Genomic DNA, 19390 nt, shown 5'->3' with positions numbered 1-19390 from the left:
GCGCGGCGGCCGCCTTGTCGAGTGAAGGGTGGGCTTCCTTCGCGTCGCCGGCCGCGCGTCCCCCCCCCCCCCCATGAGGAGAAGGCGGCGGCGGCGGCGGGCGGGCGGGCGAGGATGGGCTCGCTAAGCAGCCGCGTGTGGGGGCCCAGGGCCGGGGGGGCGGCGGAGGAGGGGGCCCGGGGGGAGGGCGGCCTCCCCAAGCGGAAACGCGGCGAGAGGCTGAGCGAGAGCGAGAGCGGCGAGGAGAGCGACGGCGAGGACCGGCTGCTCAGCACCCCCAGGAGGTAGGGCCGGGAGGGGGCCGGAGGGGAGGGGGCGTCCCAGGCGGGGAGCTGTCCATCTATCTATATCTATCTATCTATCTATCTATATCTATCTATCTATCTATCTATCTATCACTCTATCTATTATCTATGTATCTATCTATCTATTTATGTATCTATCTATTATCTATGTATCTATCTAATCTATCTATCAATCAATCTATCTATCTATCACTCTATCTATTATCTATGTATCTATCTATCTATTTATGTATCTATCTAATCTATCTATCACTCCATCTATCTATCTATCATCTATGTATCTATCATCTATGTATCTATTACCTATGTATCTATTTATGTATCTATCTATTATCTATCTATCTATCTATCTATCTATCTATCTATCTATCTATTATCTATCTATATCATTACCTATCTCCTATCTAATCTATCTATCTATCTATCTATCTATCTATCTATCTATCTATCTATCTATCTAATTGATAAGCCACCCCTCTGCTGATGGACTCAGGGCGGCGTATAACAGTAAAATAACCACAAAAGTTAAAAATATCCCAAAATCCATATTATAAAAATGAACACAAAACTTAAGACCCAATCTAAACAAACCTACCCATCATTCATGCTACAGGCTACATACAATCGTTCAACAGCCCCAGGCCTGCCAGCACAAGTGTCTTTTCAAAGCCTTTCTTTGGAGGTCTTCCTAGTCCCGCTCCCCAGCTCAAGCAGGAGACCCGGCACCATTTCAGCCTGCAAGGGGTGGTCCAGTTCTTTCTAGGAGATGCTGCTGCTGCTGCCTTTGCTTAATCGCAGTGGTCCTCAACCTTTCTAATGCTGCAACCCCTTCATATGGTTCCTCAACCATAAGTATAGCACCAATTCTTCCACCAGAGCTTGAAGCTGATTGGTGGAAAGGTCAAAGAGACACCCCCACTGTCAACACCTGATTGGTTGGACTGTAAAAATACATCCAAGGCGCCAGAATAGAAGCTTTAGTTCCTGACACCAGGGGGAAATTGTCTTCTCCCCCCAGAGTCTTCTTTGGCGACCCCCGTGAAACAGCTGCTCAACCCCCAAAGGGATCCTGACCCTCAGGTGGAGAACCACTGACTTAATGGCTCCGGCAGTTTCTCCTCCCGCCTTTATTTGTTTCATAAATAACTGAAGGTGATGAACACCCTAAAAACTGCTTATTCTTCTTCCAACCTATTTCCCCACCACAGCAACAACAACCCTGTGAGGTGGGTTGGGCAGAGAAAGAGAGGCTGAACCAAAGTCACCCAAATGTCCTTTATGGCTGAGGCAGGACTGGAATTCGCCTCCGCCTCCTGGCTTTTAAGCCTGGTGCCTTTTAATAAGGCAGCCAAACTGGTTCTGTTGAAGTCCCAGCTGTGAATAAAACCTCGGGAAAGGGGCTCCCCGATGCCTCAATTTCTTTTCCCCCTGAAATATCTGTCTGTTAATATTGCCTTCAGGCCTGCCACATTTGGTACTGTGGGAAACTGGGAGGGGGGATTGTATGGAGCTGGGCAGATAATGTGGTCAAAATAACATTCCTTTCTCGGAGAGTCAAGGTCACTCCACCCTGCACCTTGACGGGTGTGTGTGGGAGGCATCTCCAGTTGGGGCGGTGCTTTGATTGGACCATGTGATGGACATGTGGGTGTTGGGGCGGGGGCTTGGACTTCCTTTTGGGTGGGGAAAACCAGGATTTGGGTTTTCCCAGATATGTCAATATGACATCTCTAAGCCTCGGAGTTTTTGTACATTGGTTTTTTTTACTTGGAATTGGGGGAAAGCCATTCGATCAAATTGGAGGATGCTCACAAAAGGACTTATATGGCCTTTACAGCCCTCAATATTATGTATAATCTTATATATAATATTAAAGAATATTATTTTATTTATTTTATTTATTCATCCCCGAGGATTTGGGGCAGCATATAAAAAGACAACGGAAACATCTTAAATCCAATTTAACTTTAAAATTAAGTAATCTAAAAACCCAAATTTATTACTAATCAATCACTCCCATTCACACAACAACCATACATTTCATTCATCAGCCAGGGGGCAATTAATTAATAGCCCCAAGACTGACGTCAAAAATGAGTCTCCACAGATTTTATGGAGTTGTTGGTGCTTCCGAGCTTGGTTGCTTATGGATGTTTCTTTACCCAACTAGGTAACATCATCAGGGTGAGTGACTGTGAGATTGTTCTTCATTTTTATGTATAGCAACCTATAGATACCCCACCTTTATAAGAAATTTCTCTTTTATCAAATCAGAAAATAAATAAGCCAACGAAGGAAATAGCCTAGAACGCTTTCCCTCTGGCAGCCAATATTCAGAAAATTAGAGTTTATTCTAGACAAACAATTAAGCAGAAAAAATACTCGTAAGCAAATAGGCACCGGGCGGAAAGAAGCAGACCACTTTGCAAACCAGCCGGGCAAGCTGCTACAGATGGTGGGTGTTTTGGTATTTATATCATATATATGTAAGAATTCAACAGTCGTGTTTTTTTTCTAACTCAGGAAAAAGCTAAAAAGCACTTCGAAGTATATTTATCAGACTCTGTTTCTGAATGGTGAAAACAGTGATGTTAAAATATGTGCCCTGGGAGAAGAGTGGAACTTGCACAAGATATACCTCTGTCAGGTAAAAATGGCCTTTTTCTTTCCTGGATCTCCAGCGTCATTAGTGGGAGGCATGGCCGGAGTGCCCGCTGGCCTGCCTGGGAAGCCCCGGAGTCACCAGAGGGGGTGGCAATTGAGCCGGAGGGAGGGGAGTCTCAAAGGACCCTTGCCGGCACGGCACTCCCTTCCTCCTGCAGGCCAGGCGCCTGTCCTAGCTGGGATTTGTAGCTCCATCACAAGTGAGAGGCAGGTGGACGCACACCCCACGAGACTGGCTCGGGGTCTTTTCTTTTCTTAATAGTGCTCATCTGATGCCCTCTTTCTCTCTCTCTATCCCCAGAAAGTAGTTGGGGAGGGCTTAGTTTCAGGGGGGGCTTATTATTATTATTATTATTATTAACAATATTTATTAGATTTGTATGCCACCCCTCTCCGAAGACTCGGGGCGGTTCACAGCATATAATATAAAACCATAATTATTTGTTTTATATGTATAATTATATAATTATTATAATAATAATAATAATAACAATCATTATTTCAGTGCATGTGCTGAAAAGCCTGATTGATCTTATTATGGGGACGTGTATTATTTTCAGGGAAACACAGTATGTATTGTATATCTTCTTATATAAAATCTTTTAATTCTAAAGGTTTTAAAATTGTTTTAAAAACATGACTTTTCTGTTTGTAGTCTGGCTACTTTTCAAGCATGTTCAGTGGGTCTTGGAGAGAATCAGGGATGGACACAATCGAATTGGAAATCCCTGATCAGAATATTGACATAGAAGGTAAGCAAAGAACCCTCCTCACTGGACTCTTTCTAACATAAAAATTTCAAATTGAAATAGATTCCTTGGATCAGTGTTCTAGAACAAAGCTGGGCAGTTATAAATTGTATTTGGAAGGAGTTTGCCGTATTTCATCTCTTTGCTGCAAAATAATTTGAGCAAAACATGTTTTGCTAAGTAAATCATCAGAAAAATGGATTTCTACATGTGGGGATAGTATTTTGGGGTAAAATAAATGATATTTATTGTTGCCGAAATTACACATGTCTAAAATATTCAGTATGTCTTTGATAGTTTTTTATTATTATAAATGAACCACTATGGAAAGCTATTAAATTGAGGATAACCTGTAATACTCATCCGATATACCTAAACAGAGTTTACTAAAACACCATTATTAAACATTATAAGCTTGGATGGATGTGTAAATTGTAGATTTGAAAGGCCATGCTGAACTGAAAAAAAATAAATGTATAACTTGTTCCCTGTGTTGGTTTCCTTTAGCTTTACAGGTGGCCTTTGGCTCTCTTTACCGGGATGAAGTGTTGATCAACCCTAGCAGAGTCATCGCACTGCTGGCAGCTGCCAGCATGTTACAACTGGTAAGTGGGAAGGGCTCCCTGCGTGTACAGGTCTTTGCTGGGCTAAACATAATACGGCTTAGATTTTGATACTGAGATATTTCCCCCAGGCTTATATAGTTTTATGTAGGGTATGCTTGTCTTGTATGTTTTTTATATCATGGGGTTTTAGATATTTTTTCTTTTAAATATTAGATTTTGTTTACTGTACAAATTTATTATTGTTGTGAGCCGCCCCGAGTCTGCGGAGAGGGGCGGCATACAAATCTAATAAATTATTATTATGTATCATGTGTTTACAGGATGGCTTAATACAGCAGTCGGGTGAGACAATGAAGGAAACAATTAATGCAAAAACTGTGTGTAGCTACTATAATTCTGCGGGAACATACGGATTAGATTCTTTGAAAAAAAAGTAAGTATTGGCACTAAGAAAGGTTTTGTTGAGGAAGAAAATGAGCATGGCTCCTCTTTGATTTTCTCATGGGATGTGGGCTTTGAGAAGCAGGTCATGTGATATCTCCCAGCAGAAACATTGCTGTTTATTTACAGAACAATGGAAGAATATATAGGAAATTAAAAGTTAAAAAAAAGTTATAGAGCGCTGGTGAGACCCCATTTGGAATAATTTTCTGTAGACCTCACCTACAAAAAGATATTGACAAAATTGAAGGGGTCCAAAGACGGGCTACAAGAATGGTGGAAGGTCTTAAGCATCAAACGTATCAGGAAAGACTTCATGAACTCCATCTGTAGAGTCTGGAGGACAGAAGGAAAAGGGGGGACATGATTGAAACATTTAAATATGTGAAAGGATTAAATAAGGTTCAGGGGGGAAGTGTTTTTTTAATAGGAAAAAGTAGTAGATGCTTAGAACAAATTCCCAGCAGATGTGGTTGGTAAATCTACAGTAACTGAATTGAAAGATGCCTGGGATAAACATAGATCCACCCTAAGATAAAATACAGGAAATAGTATAAGGGCAGACTAGATGGACCAGGAGGTCTTTTTCTGCCGTCAATCTTCTATGTTTCTAAAAATAGAACAATCACAGGAGGTAGTCCATTATGGACTGGTCTGATGACAGTCATAGTTGATTGGATGGTCTTTGGATTATGATAGCTGTGGGCTATAACATCTGGGGGAAAGTGCCCAGCAACTTACTAGAAACAGACATCACATCTCATCCCATTACCTGTGTGCTATGAAAGGAATTCCTTATTTTACATCCAGGTGTCTTGAGTGGCTCTTGAACAACCTGATGACCCACCAGAGTGTGGAACTCCTCAAAGAACTCAGGTATTGAATTTGGGGGATTGACCCAGATATCACGGGAACGTGCTTAGCATAATAAAATGCGGTTCAGGTGTATCTCTTGAACTGAACGGAGGTCCTGCCTTCTGCCTTTCAGCATAAACCTCATGAAACAGCTGATCAGTTCCTCTAACCTGTTTGTCATGCAAGTGGAGATGGACATATATACTGCTCTAAAGAAGGTACCAACATTTAATAATATCCGTGTGTTCCACGTTTTGTTTTGATGATGCAAAAATGACGGGATTCTTATAGACCGATGTGATCTCTCCTGCCTGTTCTGATGGTTTAGTATCTTTGACGGGTGGTCGTATTCTGTGCTTGGTTATTTACAGTACTAATTTATTAATGACCCATTAAAACTTAGAGTAACACTGGATTGCAAGAGAGCACGGGATACTTAGAGAAGTTAAAAAAAAATAGTTCTGTGTATTCACAATTTCTTTGGTTATTTCTTTTCTTACTCCATGAACGCTGTCTCTTCTCTTCTCTTCCTGCTTTTGTTACAGGGATGTGGCCACTTATCATTTAATTACATTTTGACAGAAGAACAAATTCATTTCCTCACTTTATCAAAAATCCCAAGAAATTAGTTGTATCATACCGCAGTTAACGTGATGCTTTTATTTCCAAATACGTGTCACAATATCCTCTATCCATAAACAGTTTTTAGTAGGAACACGGCGTACATAATGTGTAAAGCTTTAGTTACTACTACATTTTTATGGGGATTGTGCTTGGGTATTTGTCGCCAGGGGGCCACCCAGTTGGGGGCTCCTTTCATATCCCCATTCAGTGTCCCTTTCTTTTATGTAGTGGATGTTCCTTCAGCTGGTGCCTTCTTGGAATGGATCCTTGAAACAGCTTTTGAGTGAAGCAGACGCCTGGTTCGCCAAGCGCAGGAAAGGTCTGTATGACATTATTTGTCAACATTTTGCATGTTGGAAATCTCTGAAGCAGGATACTCAGTATGGAAACATAGAAGATTGACAGCAGAAGAAGACCTCATGGTCCATCTAGTCCGCCCTTATACTATTTCTTGTATTTTATCTGAGGATGGATCTATATTTATCCCAGGCATGTTTCAATTCAGTTCCTGTGGATTGACCAAACACGTCTGCTGGGAGTTTGTTCCAAGCATCTACTATTCTTTCAGTCAAATAATATTGTCTCACGTTGCTTCTGATCTTTCCCCCAACTAACCTCAGGTTGTGTCCCCTTGTTGTGTTCACTTTCCTATGAAAAACACTTCCTTGCTGAACCTTATTTAATCCTTTAACATGTTTAAAATGTTTTGATCATGTCCCCCCTTTCCCTTCTCTCCTCCAGACTAGACAGTATCTTCAGCTAACTCTTCCTTAGGAGGCTGTTCCGTATTGGCGTGGGACGGGAAGCGTATAAAACATCTTCCACTAGTTTTCCCTCTGAGTCACTTTTACTTTTAAAAGCAAATCAGGATATAATCCTTTTAAACTATATCTGAATTGACTTCTCCCTTGGGGTTGATCAACGGCCTACAGACCGCTGTGCTGCTTTTCACTTAATAGTAAAAACACATTTTTAAAGATCTGCTTTAACTTTTCAGATTTTGAGGATGGGGTCTCATTCTTGGAAACCGAACCAGGATATGCATTTATACCCGTGTTCAAATATCTGAGGCTGCAGTATATAATCAGCGATCTGGCATCCGCAAGAATTATTGAACGAGACAATCTGATCCCGGCAGGTAAGAATGGGTTGTTTTCTTTCTCTGTCATGCCAGGCACTTGAGAAAGCAAAGTCAGAATTGGGTTTGTGGGTCTTTGGAAGATGGCACATCACAATTTGTGTGCCACCAATGTGGACTTAGCTCAGCAGTAAAATTGGCAAATGATTGAATCTAGTTTCAGGCACTTAAAGCTAGTTTGTGGCTAGATTTAAATTATGTCTCTACTTCTCTTACATCCCACTGGGTGGAAAGGAGGTCGTAGCCTTTTCTCGTGCTGCCCCTCACTTCTTTCTCTGAACTTGTTGCTTACATCAGGGATCTCCAACCTTGGCAACGTTAAGACTTGTGGAATTCAACTCCCAGCTTTGCCAAGGTTGGAGACCCTTAGCTTACAGGGTCTGCTGGTTAATGACCACAATAAAGTTATTTGAATTTGTTGCTACGGGTATTTTTATTTAGACTCTGGGTTTTTTGACTTTTTCATCTATGGGGGGAATAAACTACTCAGTTTTGATTGGGAGAGCATAGAAGCCTTGTAAAAATGCTTTAACTTTCTTGCCTCGTTTATAAAAGGGCCACTTTGGTCTTTCTAAATTTTAGACTGGCTGTTCTCTGTTTACAAACAGCAGTGGTTCGCCATGCTTAGAACGGAACAAGACAATGACATTGGGTACGTATGACGCCTCTTTTCTTGTAAGGAGAAAACAGATTTCAGCGCTTATCTTATAAAGTAACTGAAAAGCAGCCTAGATATTCCTTATTTCAAAAGATTTTTGGGTGTAGTTGCAGCAACACTTTATTGTATGGTCCAAAATGGAAAGGCTCAACACCACCAACACCACTAGAATCCTCAGGGATCACAATCAATATCAATATCAACTTTATTTGATTAGTCAATCAACCATATCAAAGCGAGGAAAAGGACCTCATCGGTCGTCATAAAACTGTGACTGGTCAAAATACAATAAAATTGGCTAAAATAGATTATTATTTGAATAAATAATAAGTTAAAATGCAGTATAATATGCTAAAATTAAGTAGTAAAACATGAGAATATAACTCGTGCAAAGGATTATATTAAACAAATCTAAGATACTGATATAAAATATTCTTAAGTGAGTTCATCTCCTTTGCATGCCACCCTGAATTACAGGGTTTTGTTTTGGGAGGGTTATAAAAAGGAAAAAATGTACTTACGACATTGATGAGCTGAAAAAAATAGATAATAGAAAAAGTTAGCTTTTTTTTTGTAATCCTAGAGTAAATATAACTTTATACTGTACAGCATTATAGAAAGAAGTATGTAATTATGCCTCCCTTTGCTGCAAAGGAAATCAGAAATTGCTGCTTTCTGTTTATTAATCTTTTTCTCTGTGTTTTTGTCTTTATCTCCTTCTGTATTTTTGTTAGTTTTTATCCTCTGTTTAAAATATTAATAAAATATATGGAATTTTAAAAGATTTTGGTGTGTTAACTTCAAGACTCTGAATTTAAATATTTAGGGTAAATTTGTGGAAAATATTATAAAACATAAAGATATTAAACAGACAACTTGCCTTGTATGAATCAGTACTTTTTATAGAGGAAGTCTTTTTTCATCCAAAAATATTGCTTGCCAACGAGCATTATTAAAAGTTAGGCAGAAATATTACAGACGTTGATTTCCAAAAGGTTTTTGGACTTTACCTTCAATGGAAATCTTGAATACTGTAGCAGGAATTGCTAACGTAGAAACGGTCAAGATTAAGAGACTTATGAATTCTGTATAGATGGCCTCTGGATTATGGGAAGTAATTTTACTGGATTATTCCCAATTATTCAGAATATAAGGAAAGCTAAACGGTGTTGCCAAGATTGCCAGGCTTCTTCTAATCAAGCGATACGCTAAGAACACCGTCTGTTAGAACAGGAATTCTCAAGGAGTGTTGGGGTTGTGTTTGGGTGGTGTCCCTCTGAGCCGGGCAGGTTCCTAGTAGTTGACAATCGATAACTTAATTTTTGGTTCTTGCACTTCTGGTGCCGTTCTGTGAGTCACAAGAGGTCCTCTTCAGGTCTCTACACAATGGCATTTTAGCCTGGGGTTAAAGTTTGGCAACCTTTGTATCGAGGGGAAGGTAGAGGTCCTTTCAGTGCATGGGAAGCTCGGCTTGCTCTCCTTTGTAGCTTAGGGAGAGCATAGAGCCTCGTTGGTGCAGTGGTTAGAGTGGAGTCCTGCAAACTACTTCTGCTGATCACCGGCTGCCAGCAGTTTGGCAGATCGAATCTCAGTAGGCTCAAGGTCGACTCAGCCTCCCATCCTTCCAAGGTGGGTCAAATGACCCAGATCTTTGGGGGCAAGAGCCTGACTCTCTGTAAACCACTTAGAGAGGGCTGGAAAGCACCCTGAAGTAGTATATAAATGTAAATTCTATTGTCAATGCTATGCTATAGAGAAAGTAGAGCAGAATGTGGCTCTTTCTCCCATTTGAACATCATGTATTACTACGGGCCCAGTGCCAGAGACACTAACAACCCCCTGAGAAAACAGCCTCCTCTGCTCCTTCCGCTTTCTCTCCACCATAAGCCACAATAGTTGTTCCTGCTCTGGGAAAGAGGGTGCAAGGCCTGACTAGGGTCCTGCTAGGGTGCTGGCTACCCACACCCGAGGTCCGTAGGTGGCCATTCTAGCTTGGCCAGGGAAGATAATAACCCTTTGACGCATTGGCCAGGAAGGGATTTCCGGATACTGAACAGGAGACCCTCCTGGGGGAAAGTGACTTTACTCAGATGTTAAGATCTGTATGCAACCAGTTGGAATACTTTTCTTGTGCTTTCTTTTGATGGAATGCCATTTTATAGAAAGTTATTTTATATGTTCAAGGCCTCAAGAGATTAATAAAGAGGAACTAGAAGCAAACAGTATGCGGTGTGGCAGGAAACTTGCCAAAGATGGTGATGTAAGCACAAATATTTTTCCATCTCCTTTCAAAAATGTCATTCGTTTACAGTTTTCATAACCCGTCTGTTTCCCCCAAACAGCGTTTCCTTAGATGGTTTTTGCAAGGTTAAATACTTTGCGATTGGAAAGTATAACAACGATGACAATGCTCATGTAGCTTTTTTAAAAACTTCCTGAGCTGACACAAAATACACACGGGGTCAAAGAGGAGGAGGTCCTTTAGAACAGGGTTTCCCAACCTTGGCCACTGGAAGATATCTGGACTTCAACTCCCAGCATTCGCTGGCTGGGGAATTCTGGGAGTTGAAGTCCAAATAGTATCTTCAAGTGGCCAAGGTTGGGAATCACTGCTTTAGAGTACGACCATTTCTTCAATTCCCCTTTTCCCCCTTTCTTCTTGCAAGTATTGCTGGCGATGGACAGGCTTCAACTTTGGCTTTGATCTGCTGGTCACGTACACCAACCGTTACATCGTCTTCAAACGCAACACCCTCAACCAGCCCTGCAGCGGCTCCGTCAGTTTGCAGCCCCGGAGAAATATCGCGTTCAGGTGGGTTCCCCTCCTGTCCGGTGGTTCTGTGTTGCTAGAAGGGGGGAGAGCCACAGGTAGCCTTCTGCGTTCATCAGCAGTTGCTGGAGGGAAGCAGGTCGATATCATTGGTCATTTGAAATCACTGAAGCGAGGGGGGGGGGGTGCTCCGTCCAGGAATTAGCCCCAAATTAAAACTCAAACACAAATGTTTCAAAAGGAACAAGTGTCTATTCACAAAGACGTTGGATGAACTGCACAGTCAAGCTGCTCTGAGTCTAAGGAGAAGGGCGGCATAAAACATTTGAATAAATAAATAATAAAGAAAGATTAAAATCATCTTCCTGTCCCTTTTTAGGGGGAAAAAAAGTCTGCTCAGGCCTGTTAATGAAGGAGCTGGGGGTGTTTTCAGTCCAAAGGGCTCTCGGGTTGGCTACACATTGCTCTGGGCATTGTCACCAGGCTAGAAAAGAAAGTCCTTTTTATTTTTTACATTTATAACCTTTATTGTTGCTTTTTTGTGTACGCAATTTTGTGTGTGTGTGTGTGGATAAAATTGACTTGTTGACCATCTCATATCCAGTAACTCTCCCCCTCCCTCCAAGGGGAAAACCCCACGACCTGCTTTCTCCGTTGATTCTATTTATTTTGTTTGTTTATAAAATTTTGAAAGCACAGCACAGTTTCTCTCCTGCCCTTAGGCTGCGCCTGGCTTCTTTTCATAGCAGTGGGAAACTTATTTGTAGCAGAACTGCAGGATACCAGATACTCACTCTGGAAAAAGACCAGGTCTGTATGTGCAAAGCTTTGGGTTTGTTAAGAGCCTCCTAAGGAGGAGGAGAGAGGAAGGGGAATGAATCTGGGTTCCACCCTTGGCTGCCTTGGAACTATCTTGTCCTGTGATGACACTGTCACTGGGGGTTTCTGACGGCCTCAGCTCCACTAGAATGGGAAGAAGGTTGGCCACAACCTTGGAAGTGGAAGGTTGTCTATCTCTCTCCCTGCAGAAGATTCCTTCCTTCCTTCCTTCCTTCCTTCCTTCCTTCCCTGGGGAGCACAAAGAAGTCAGGGAAATGCAGTATTTATTACAGCTCTCGTCAAATGATTGGAAATAATTCCTTTCCTCACAAACTGCAAAGTTTCTGGGCACAAGAAGAAAGGATGCCGTTCAGCAGATCCCTTGTGCAGGAAAGACTACAAATCCTTTCTTTCTTTAAAACCAAACAGAGGCACACACAGGTCTTAAACTACTTAGGTCTTAACCAAAAGACGATCATTTCTAATGCATATGCCATGTGTAAGTGTGAATTATTTATACGTCCGTCTGTCTTTCTCCTTCCTCTCTCCTTTTCTCTTTTTTATTTCTTCTTCTTTTCCCCCCTTAGTTATATATTGTACATTGTAGCGTTTTTAATGTACTTATTCAATAAAGATTATTTTCAAAAAATATTACAAATCCTTGGAACTCAAAAAAAAAAATGGAACCAGAGAAAATATTTAGAGAAACAAAGGCAGGATGAGACAGATTCATGGGTGCCAAGGGTATCATAGGTGGTTATTGAAATGGATGCCATGTGCCGCCTCTATGTTGCTTGAGGCAGGCAGGGTTCCCTTGGGTCCCATTTGTGGGGGGTCAAGGGAAAGGGAGGGTCTTGCCTTCTCCTCCTGCTCAAGAACCCCATGGACAATTGGTGGGCCACTGTGTGACGCAGAAGGCTGGACTCAATGGGCTTTGGCCTGATTCAGCAGGGCTCTTCTTAGGTTCAATACTTTCTCCTCCTATACGGATTCAACTGATGCGTGATTGAAAATTGCCTCTGAAATTCCAATAGAAAGTTGGAAAATCAGTTTTGGAGTTTTCTAGCCTTTTCTCTAAACCTTTTCTCTGCAGGGCTTCTAAAAGCATTTTTATGTTCAGTCTTGATATCTATTTATTTGCCTTTTAGGAACAAGTAGTGATGAATTTGGACAGCCGACTGCTGGTCTTCCCCCTCTACATCTGCTGCAACTTCCTGTACACGTCCCCCGAGAAGAGAAGGGAAAACGATGGGCAGTGAGATGACTCAGGCAGCTGTGATTGACTTTGGAATGGTCTCTGCCTGGTCACTTTCATTTGGAAGCAGCTCCTGAGATGCCCTGAAAGAAACATCGCGGAACGGTCTTCTCTATTGGAGAGAGAGAGAGAGAAGCATCTGCTTCTCCTACGATTGACAGCCCCGGCAGCTAACTGGTATGTTGGGAGCTCTATTTTTTTTAGAAATTGTGAGCCCCAGGCTCCCCCGCTCCTTCTGTCGCAAATAAACCTTGGAGTCCCACCTCACCTCTCTACATTCCTATGAATAGCTGGAAGCCCCTTACCAGGACCCCCATTTCCTTCTGTGGATTCTCATCCCCAGAGCATGACACATAACAAGGGCTGCACCCAGTTATTGACAGCACAGAAAGACTTTAACCGGGCCTGCTTAATTAAAAGGGGGGAGGAGGATGTCTCAATAAAGCCCACAAATTAATAGAGAACATCTGGGGGGGGGGGGGTTGGTGGTCTCTTGATTTGTTCTTCTGACCAAGCCCTTCATTGTTAAGGGTCAGTTCCTGGCCTGGCGAAATCTCTGCATTGTTTTTTTTTTAAAAAAAATCATTATACTTGTAAATACTTAGTTGAAAACTTTGTATAATATATTCTGTTTTGTTTTCAAAAAATACATATATTTTTAAACATCGATTGTATTTTGTAAGAGTCGTTTTGTAGAATCCAGCTGCCTCAATCCAGCAGTTTTAATTCCTCACATCCATCATTTCATCCCTGGATATACTTTTTTTTACTTTTGGGGTTTTGACTTAAAGCAAAAAAAAAAAGCCCTTTCAAACCCTGAAGCAAGAGGCTCAGCGTCTGCTGGTTTGTTTTTTTACTAAACTTGGACTCAGAGGGGGAATGTAAATCCCATCTTCAGGAATTTAAAACTTATTTTGGCAGGGGCGATGGGTTACGGAATTGTAGAGTTGTGGGTTCAACCCGGACGATGGAACCAATGCAGCAGAAGACGACGCGGTCAATTCCTTCTCTGGTGGCCTGTGCTGCAGTCCTCATAGGGGTCTGAATTCGGCCCTTTGCCTTCCCATCCAGAGGATCCAGCTGTGTCTCTGGGAACCAAATGCAACCCAGAATTTCTCCCCATTTGAGGGAAAGTTCCAGCTTGGAGAGAAAGAAAACAGTTTGGCTGCTGGGAAAAGCAAGGTGGGGAGGGGGGCCACTCTTTCCTGCATTTGTCACTGGGGGCCTTTGCTAAGCCTTTTAGAAGAAAATATTACACCTTTGGAAGAAGAGAGAATTAAACTGGAAGCCTCCGTCCACTGTTTTCTGAGAGCTCCAAGGCCGAGAATGTCTTGCGGGTGAAATGGTCTTCATTGTATTGCTGCAATTTATCCCAACTCCAAGTACAACTCATTCCAGCTAGAAAGGAAAAAGAAAGAAACGTGGTTACAACAGTTTTCTGTACCATTTCTAAGAACTCCCAGCAAATTAGAGAGCGCCACTGGTCCTCAGTAGGAGATTTCATTCAGGTAGAGGACACAGCGCTCCCTTGTGGCTGACCTGGGTATTAAAGCCCCATTGCAACAAACACTCGACAACCCCCCCAGACTCCGTTAATGATGGCAGTTGGGACCACCAGGGCTCAGTACATCGAGCCATTTGTGTTTTATCCCCAAAATGTCTCCCATGCCAACTTTGGGCTTGGTCTCCCTGAGCCCTGATGTGGGTCAGTGGCATCGCTGGGGCAAAGGGACCCTCCTGGCCCTGCCCCTTCTCACCCCCCAGTCCTGGCAAGGGCAGGGGAAGCCCAGGGCCAGGGGGCCTTTTCCACACTGGATAAGTGCAAAGTCAAGAAATTTATTTATTACTTATTAATTTGTATGCCACCCAACTCCCGAAGCTTACAACAATTAAACAACAACATCAGACAATTTAAAACCCAATGCAACACAATCATAGAATCTTATTGTGGCCGGATCTAGAGGTGTGTTGATTGATAACAGTGGCCCCAGGCCTGCTGGCAAAGCCAGGTCTTCAAAGCCTTCCAGAAAGACTGGAGGGCAGTGGAGGGCATTGCAAATCTCAGGGAGTAGTTGGTTCCAGAGAGCTGGAGCCACCACAGAGAAGGCCCTCCCCCACGGCCCCACCAACCGCCATTGTCTGCCCAACGGGACCCAGAAAAAACCAACCCTGTGGGCCTTTATTGGTCGCTGGGGGCTGTGTGGCAGAAGACCCTCCTGAAGACAGTCTGGCCCTAAGCCTTTAGGGCTATGAGGGGAAAGGCAACAACGGGAGCTGCCAATTCGGCCCCAGAAGAAGTGGGCAAGAGCAACCACAGGACCCTGGAGTATTTCTGCTCAATTTAATTTAATTTATTAAATTTATAAGCTGCCCAACTCACCTGCTGCCTGAGCTGGTGCATAAAGTCCATCTCGGTGGTCTGCGTTTTTATGTGCTCTACGGTGGATTCATGCGGCATCTGAGAGGGAACATGAGTCAAAATAGGAGCCACGTTCAGGGATTCCCAGCAGCCGAAGCCCCTTCCCCTGCGTAGCCCTGCGCCCCACTCCCTCTCCCCGTCTCTGGCTTTGCCCACCTACCAGAGCCGCTGGTGCCCGGAAAACGTAGCTGAACGGATAATAGAGGAAGTTCACGAAGGAGGCCGCGTAGAGGTCTGCGTAGCGCATCAGCTGGTTGGCAAAGAGAGTCTGGCGGGAGCCACAGTGGAAGAGGCTCCCCATCTTCCCGCAACACAGGTCCATCTCGTGGGTGACCAGCTGCCAGAGGAAAGGAGCCCCGTTTTCAGAGAGGTGGATCTCCGGAGACAATTGACCACCAGATTGTGATGGAATGAATGATGGGTGATTGGGTTTTTTTTAATAACTGGGGTTTTTACATTAGATGTGTTTTAACATTTGGGTTTCTTACATGTTCTATTTGTATTTATTCTTTTGTAGGCCATCCTGCGTTTACGGAGTTTATGAAGAAGGGTGGCCTAGAAATCCAATTGATTGATTGATTGATTGATTGATTGATTGATAAACAAGCAAACAAACTTGTCCGGGTACATAGGGTTGGAAGACCTCCGGGGTCTCTTCCAGTTTTGTTCGTCTCTGACTCCTATGACTTTGGTGGATGACCAGCACAACATGAGCCGACCCCCCCCCCCCCCTTGAAAGTCTAGTTGTTCCCGCCCTTCAGTGGTAGATTTCCAGGCCAAGAAAGCAGAAAGGAAATTCTCTCCGGACTCCCAGCCCTTCTGGAGAATAGAGACCCTCTGCGGGGTCCTAGCCCTCCCCCTCAAACCCCAGGCCCCTCTCTTTCCTTGGTGCAACTGCCCAATTCCCCACCGGCTCCTCTCCCTGCAGCCAGTTCCCCCAAACTTTCTTTGGGGACTTTCTGTGGTTCTTTCTCCAGATGGCCACCCCCCCCCCAATGCTCCGTGAAGAGGTTGGGGGGTGATCTGAGCCTGGCTCCAAGATCTGCCACGTGGGACTGAGACCCCAAGGGAGAGGGATGAAACCTGGATCTGCTTCTTGGTGGAGCTGATGTCTGGACATTCGGTGCTTCCGCTGTCCAAGTTCCTGGAAAAGACAAGGGAGCCTCAGACCGATGCCCAGCCACCTCAGCCAGCCACGAGACCCTCCCCCAAGCTGCCCGGTGGCCCCCAGGAGCGCTTCTCATCCCTCTGGGTAGATGGGCCACGCTGATGCAATCTCAGGTGAAGGAGAAACCTCCAGGCAATAGGAACAATTAACCAGTGGAACAGCTGGCCTCCAGAAGTTGTGGGTGTTTCATCACTGGAGGATTTTTTAAGGAGAGACTGGACCGCCATTTGTACAGAATGATATAGGCTCTCCTGCTTGTGCAGGGGGTTGGACTAGATGACCTCCGAAGTCCCTTCCAATTCTGGTCATTCAGTTCCAGTCTCTAAACCCCCCCACATATTAAGCAGAGTGACCATTCTTTCCCCCCAGCCTCAGGCCATTCTGAGTGGAGCAACAACACAGCCACCGATCCCTTCAATGGTTCTGTATCAAAGCAGTTAAGGACAGCAGCAGCAGTGGTCAGACTCCCTCCTGGAGAGGGTCAGGCCAAGGTGTGGGAGGCCCCCGAGTTTAGCCCTGGCCCCATCCATGTCGCCGTGAAGAAGCAACCCCCTGGCCCCCCAGGCAGAAGGCTCGTGGGTCCCAAAGGGCCGCCTTACTCACTGGTAGACTTCAGCCAAGAGCGCGTCCAGGCGCTGCAACTCGTCAAAGAGTTCTGCAAAGAGAAGGCGGCTTTAGCGGTCTGCCCAAAAGGGACGGAGAAACCAGCCAGGGCCCTTCCCAGGGACTGAGGGCACCGTGTGGCTCTTGGGGGTGGGCAACTGAAGGGCCTAGCCAGGGAGAGTCCAGGCCACGCTTGGAAGGTGACTAAGCCACAAGTTCCACCACGGTTGTAGGACAGTGATGGCCAACCCATGGCGGGGGTCCCAAGGGTGGCACGCGGAGAGCCACATCTGCGGCACATGACTGTTGTCCTAGCTCAGCTCCAATGTGCATGTGTGTGCTGGCCAGCTGATTTTTGGCTCACACAGAGGCTCTGGGAGGGCATTTTTGGCTTCCAATGAGCCTCCTGGGGGGATGGAGGGGGGCGTTTTTACCCTCCCCTGGTTCCAGGGAAGCCTTTGGAGCCTGGGGAGGGCGAAACATGAGTCTACTGGGCCCACCAGGAGTTGGGAAACAGGCTGTTTCTGGTCTCCAGGGGGCCTCCAAGGGGCAGGGGAAGCTGGTTTTGCCCTCCCCAGGCATTGAATTATGGGTGTGGGCACTCGCGCATGCGGGATAGCATGCGCAAACGCTCCTTCCGCACCCAAGGGGGAAAAAGGTTTGCCATCACTGCTGTAGGAGATCTTTGGGGGGCCCTCTCTCCCCACAGATGGGTGGGACCTCACCGCTCTTCTCCGTCCACACTTGCAGCTCCTTCGCCACTTCGGGGACCACCAGGAATGTGCGCCATCCTTGCCTCTTCTTCGATTTGAGAATATCCCCAAAGATGTGGTCCCCGATGTAAAGGATCTCCTTGCCCTTCACGCCCAGGAGGTCACTGATCAGGTCTGAGGAGCCTGGAATCGGGGGGGGGGGGGGGGGACGGGTTTCACTGTAGGTTCACTATGGCAGGGGGCTCCAACCTTGGCCACTTGTAAGACTTTGCTGGCTGAGGGACTTCCCCTGGCTGAGTTGAAGCCCACAAGTCCTAAAAGGTGCCAAGGATGGAGACCCCTGAACTATGGTCTGGGATTTTTTTTTAACCTACTAGCCACAATTCCATACTGTGTTATGCAGATTAATTTTCGATTTTCATCTTCAAGAAATGTACTAAGAGCCGAAGTGGCGCAGTGCATAGAGGGCAGTACTGCAGGCCACTGAAGCCGACTGCTAGATCTGCAGGTCAGCGGTTCAAATGTGATCACCGGCCCAAGGTTGCCTCAGCCTTCCCTCCTTCCGAGGTGGGTCAAATGCGGACCCGGATTGTGGGGGCAAGAGGCTGGCTCTCTGTTGAAAAGAAGTGCTATGGCTAACATGTTGTAAGCCGCCCTGAGTCTAAGGAGAAGGGCGGCATTAAAAAAAGGAATGAATGAATGAATGAATGAATGAATGAATGAATGAATAAGTCTGTGGAGAGGGGCGGCATACAAATCTAATACATTATTATTATTATTATTATTATTATTATTATTATTATTATTATTATTATTATTATTAAATAATGTGGGCTATGGGAAAGGCAGCAGGCCCAGCGGGATCAGACCCAGGCAACCTTACCTCCGGAGTAGACGGCGCAGTGCTGATGGGGTCCTGTGTAGGTCCCAATTCTCAGCTTCCCCGTGTCCTGAAAACAAAGTCGAGGCTCAGCTCAGCGCAGAGACCACCCCTCCAACCCAGGACGCCTCCTAGTGACCATCCTTGCCCGTCTGTTTCCTTTTGAAGACTCCCCATTCCCCCCTCAGCAACGGACGCCTGGAGGGCTCCGCTTTTGGGCTGCCACGGCCTCCTGCAACCCCCTGCCAGTGAAAACAGCCTGAGAGGGCCACACATGGGCAGAGCATTGCATGGCAGCGGAAAACAGAGCTCGGGAAGCTGCTTTCACTGGCTGAGCTTGACCCCCCTCCCTGCCCTACATGCTGCCCCACTCTTCCCCATAGACCTCCCTGCTTTGGGCCCTGGCAGGCACCTACCACGTTGACTTGCCGCAGGACAGTTCCCTCCGCAAAAAAGAGGGGCTTGCGAGTGTCCACCACAATCAGATCAAAGTAAGAGCGCCACAGCCGAGGCTGGGATTTGTCCTGCGGTGGGAAAAGGGAACAACTTAGGCCACATGGCAATCCGGGAAGTCCGGAAGGTTTTGTACTATTCACAACAAGCTCACAAGGGCTGCCCACTGGTCTCGCTCTCGCTCTCTCTCCCCTGCTCTTCCGTTACAGGCCTCTCCTTATATGGACTTTAGTAGTAAGGGCTTCCTTACATTGGAGACCTCAAAGGTGCTTCTTTCGGGAGGCAGCTGGACTTCCATCGTTTTATTTAA

The 19390-nt window shown here is 45.1% G+C and overlaps 2 protein-coding genes across 11 annotated transcripts in view; one reads left to right on the top strand and one right to left on the bottom strand.

The window, feature by feature from the left end:
• Nucleotides 1-99: 99 nt before the first annotated feature.
• GMCL1 (germ cell-less 1, spermatogenesis associated) lies at nucleotides 100-13513 on the top strand. The gene is made up of 14 exons (XM_070765096.1): nucleotides 100-284; nucleotides 2829-2952; nucleotides 3625-3721; nucleotides 4226-4323; nucleotides 4605-4717; nucleotides 5536-5601; nucleotides 5714-5798; nucleotides 6433-6523; nucleotides 7202-7342; nucleotides 7925-7994; nucleotides 10185-10260; nucleotides 10667-10812; nucleotides 11493-11580; nucleotides 12738-13513. Exons 1-14 carry the CDS (start codon nucleotides 115-117, stop codon nucleotides 12846-12848), a joined length of 1476 nt encoding a protein of 491 aa, XP_070621197.1. The 5' UTR covers nucleotides 100-114; the 3' UTR covers nucleotides 12849-13513.
• The window catches only part of LOC139174622 (cytosolic purine 5'-nucleotidase-like), a 21215-nt gene continuing 12233 nt past the window's right edge, over nucleotides 10409-19390 (bottom strand). For 2 of the 10 annotated variants that reach the window (XR_011560396.1, XR_011560398.1), the window contains exons 11-19: nucleotides 19044-19151; nucleotides 18631-18697; nucleotides 17760-17930; nucleotides 17035-17086; nucleotides 15752-16407; nucleotides 15424-15600; nucleotides 15225-15302; nucleotides 14103-14242; nucleotides 13446-13984 (exon numbers count right to left, since the gene is read on the bottom strand). Coding sequence is in view for 2 of the 10 variants with exons in the window: in XM_070765092.1 (XP_070621193.1) it covers nucleotides 14234-14242; nucleotides 15225-15302; nucleotides 15424-15600; nucleotides 16347-16407; nucleotides 17035-17086; nucleotides 17760-17930; nucleotides 18631-18697; nucleotides 19044-19151 (723 nt within the window). In the remaining 8 variants the exon portion in view is untranslated. Of the gene's footprint in view, nucleotides 11070-11413; nucleotides 11619-13445; nucleotides 14243-15224; nucleotides 15303-15423; nucleotides 15601-15751; nucleotides 16408-17034; nucleotides 17087-17759; nucleotides 17931-18630; nucleotides 18698-19043; nucleotides 19152-19390 lie in introns of those variants that run through there. The other 8 variants (XR_011560403.1, XR_011560397.1, XM_070765092.1 and 5 more) reach the window with 6 other exon arrangements.

This window comes from Erythrolamprus reginae, chromosome 12 (assembly GCF_031021105.1).
Source record: "Erythrolamprus reginae isolate rEryReg1 chromosome 12, rEryReg1.hap1, whole genome shotgun sequence".
NCBI lineage: Eukaryota > Metazoa > Chordata > Lepidosauria > Squamata > Dipsadidae > Erythrolamprus > Erythrolamprus reginae.
This window is presented reverse-complemented; position numbering and strand designations above follow the sequence as displayed.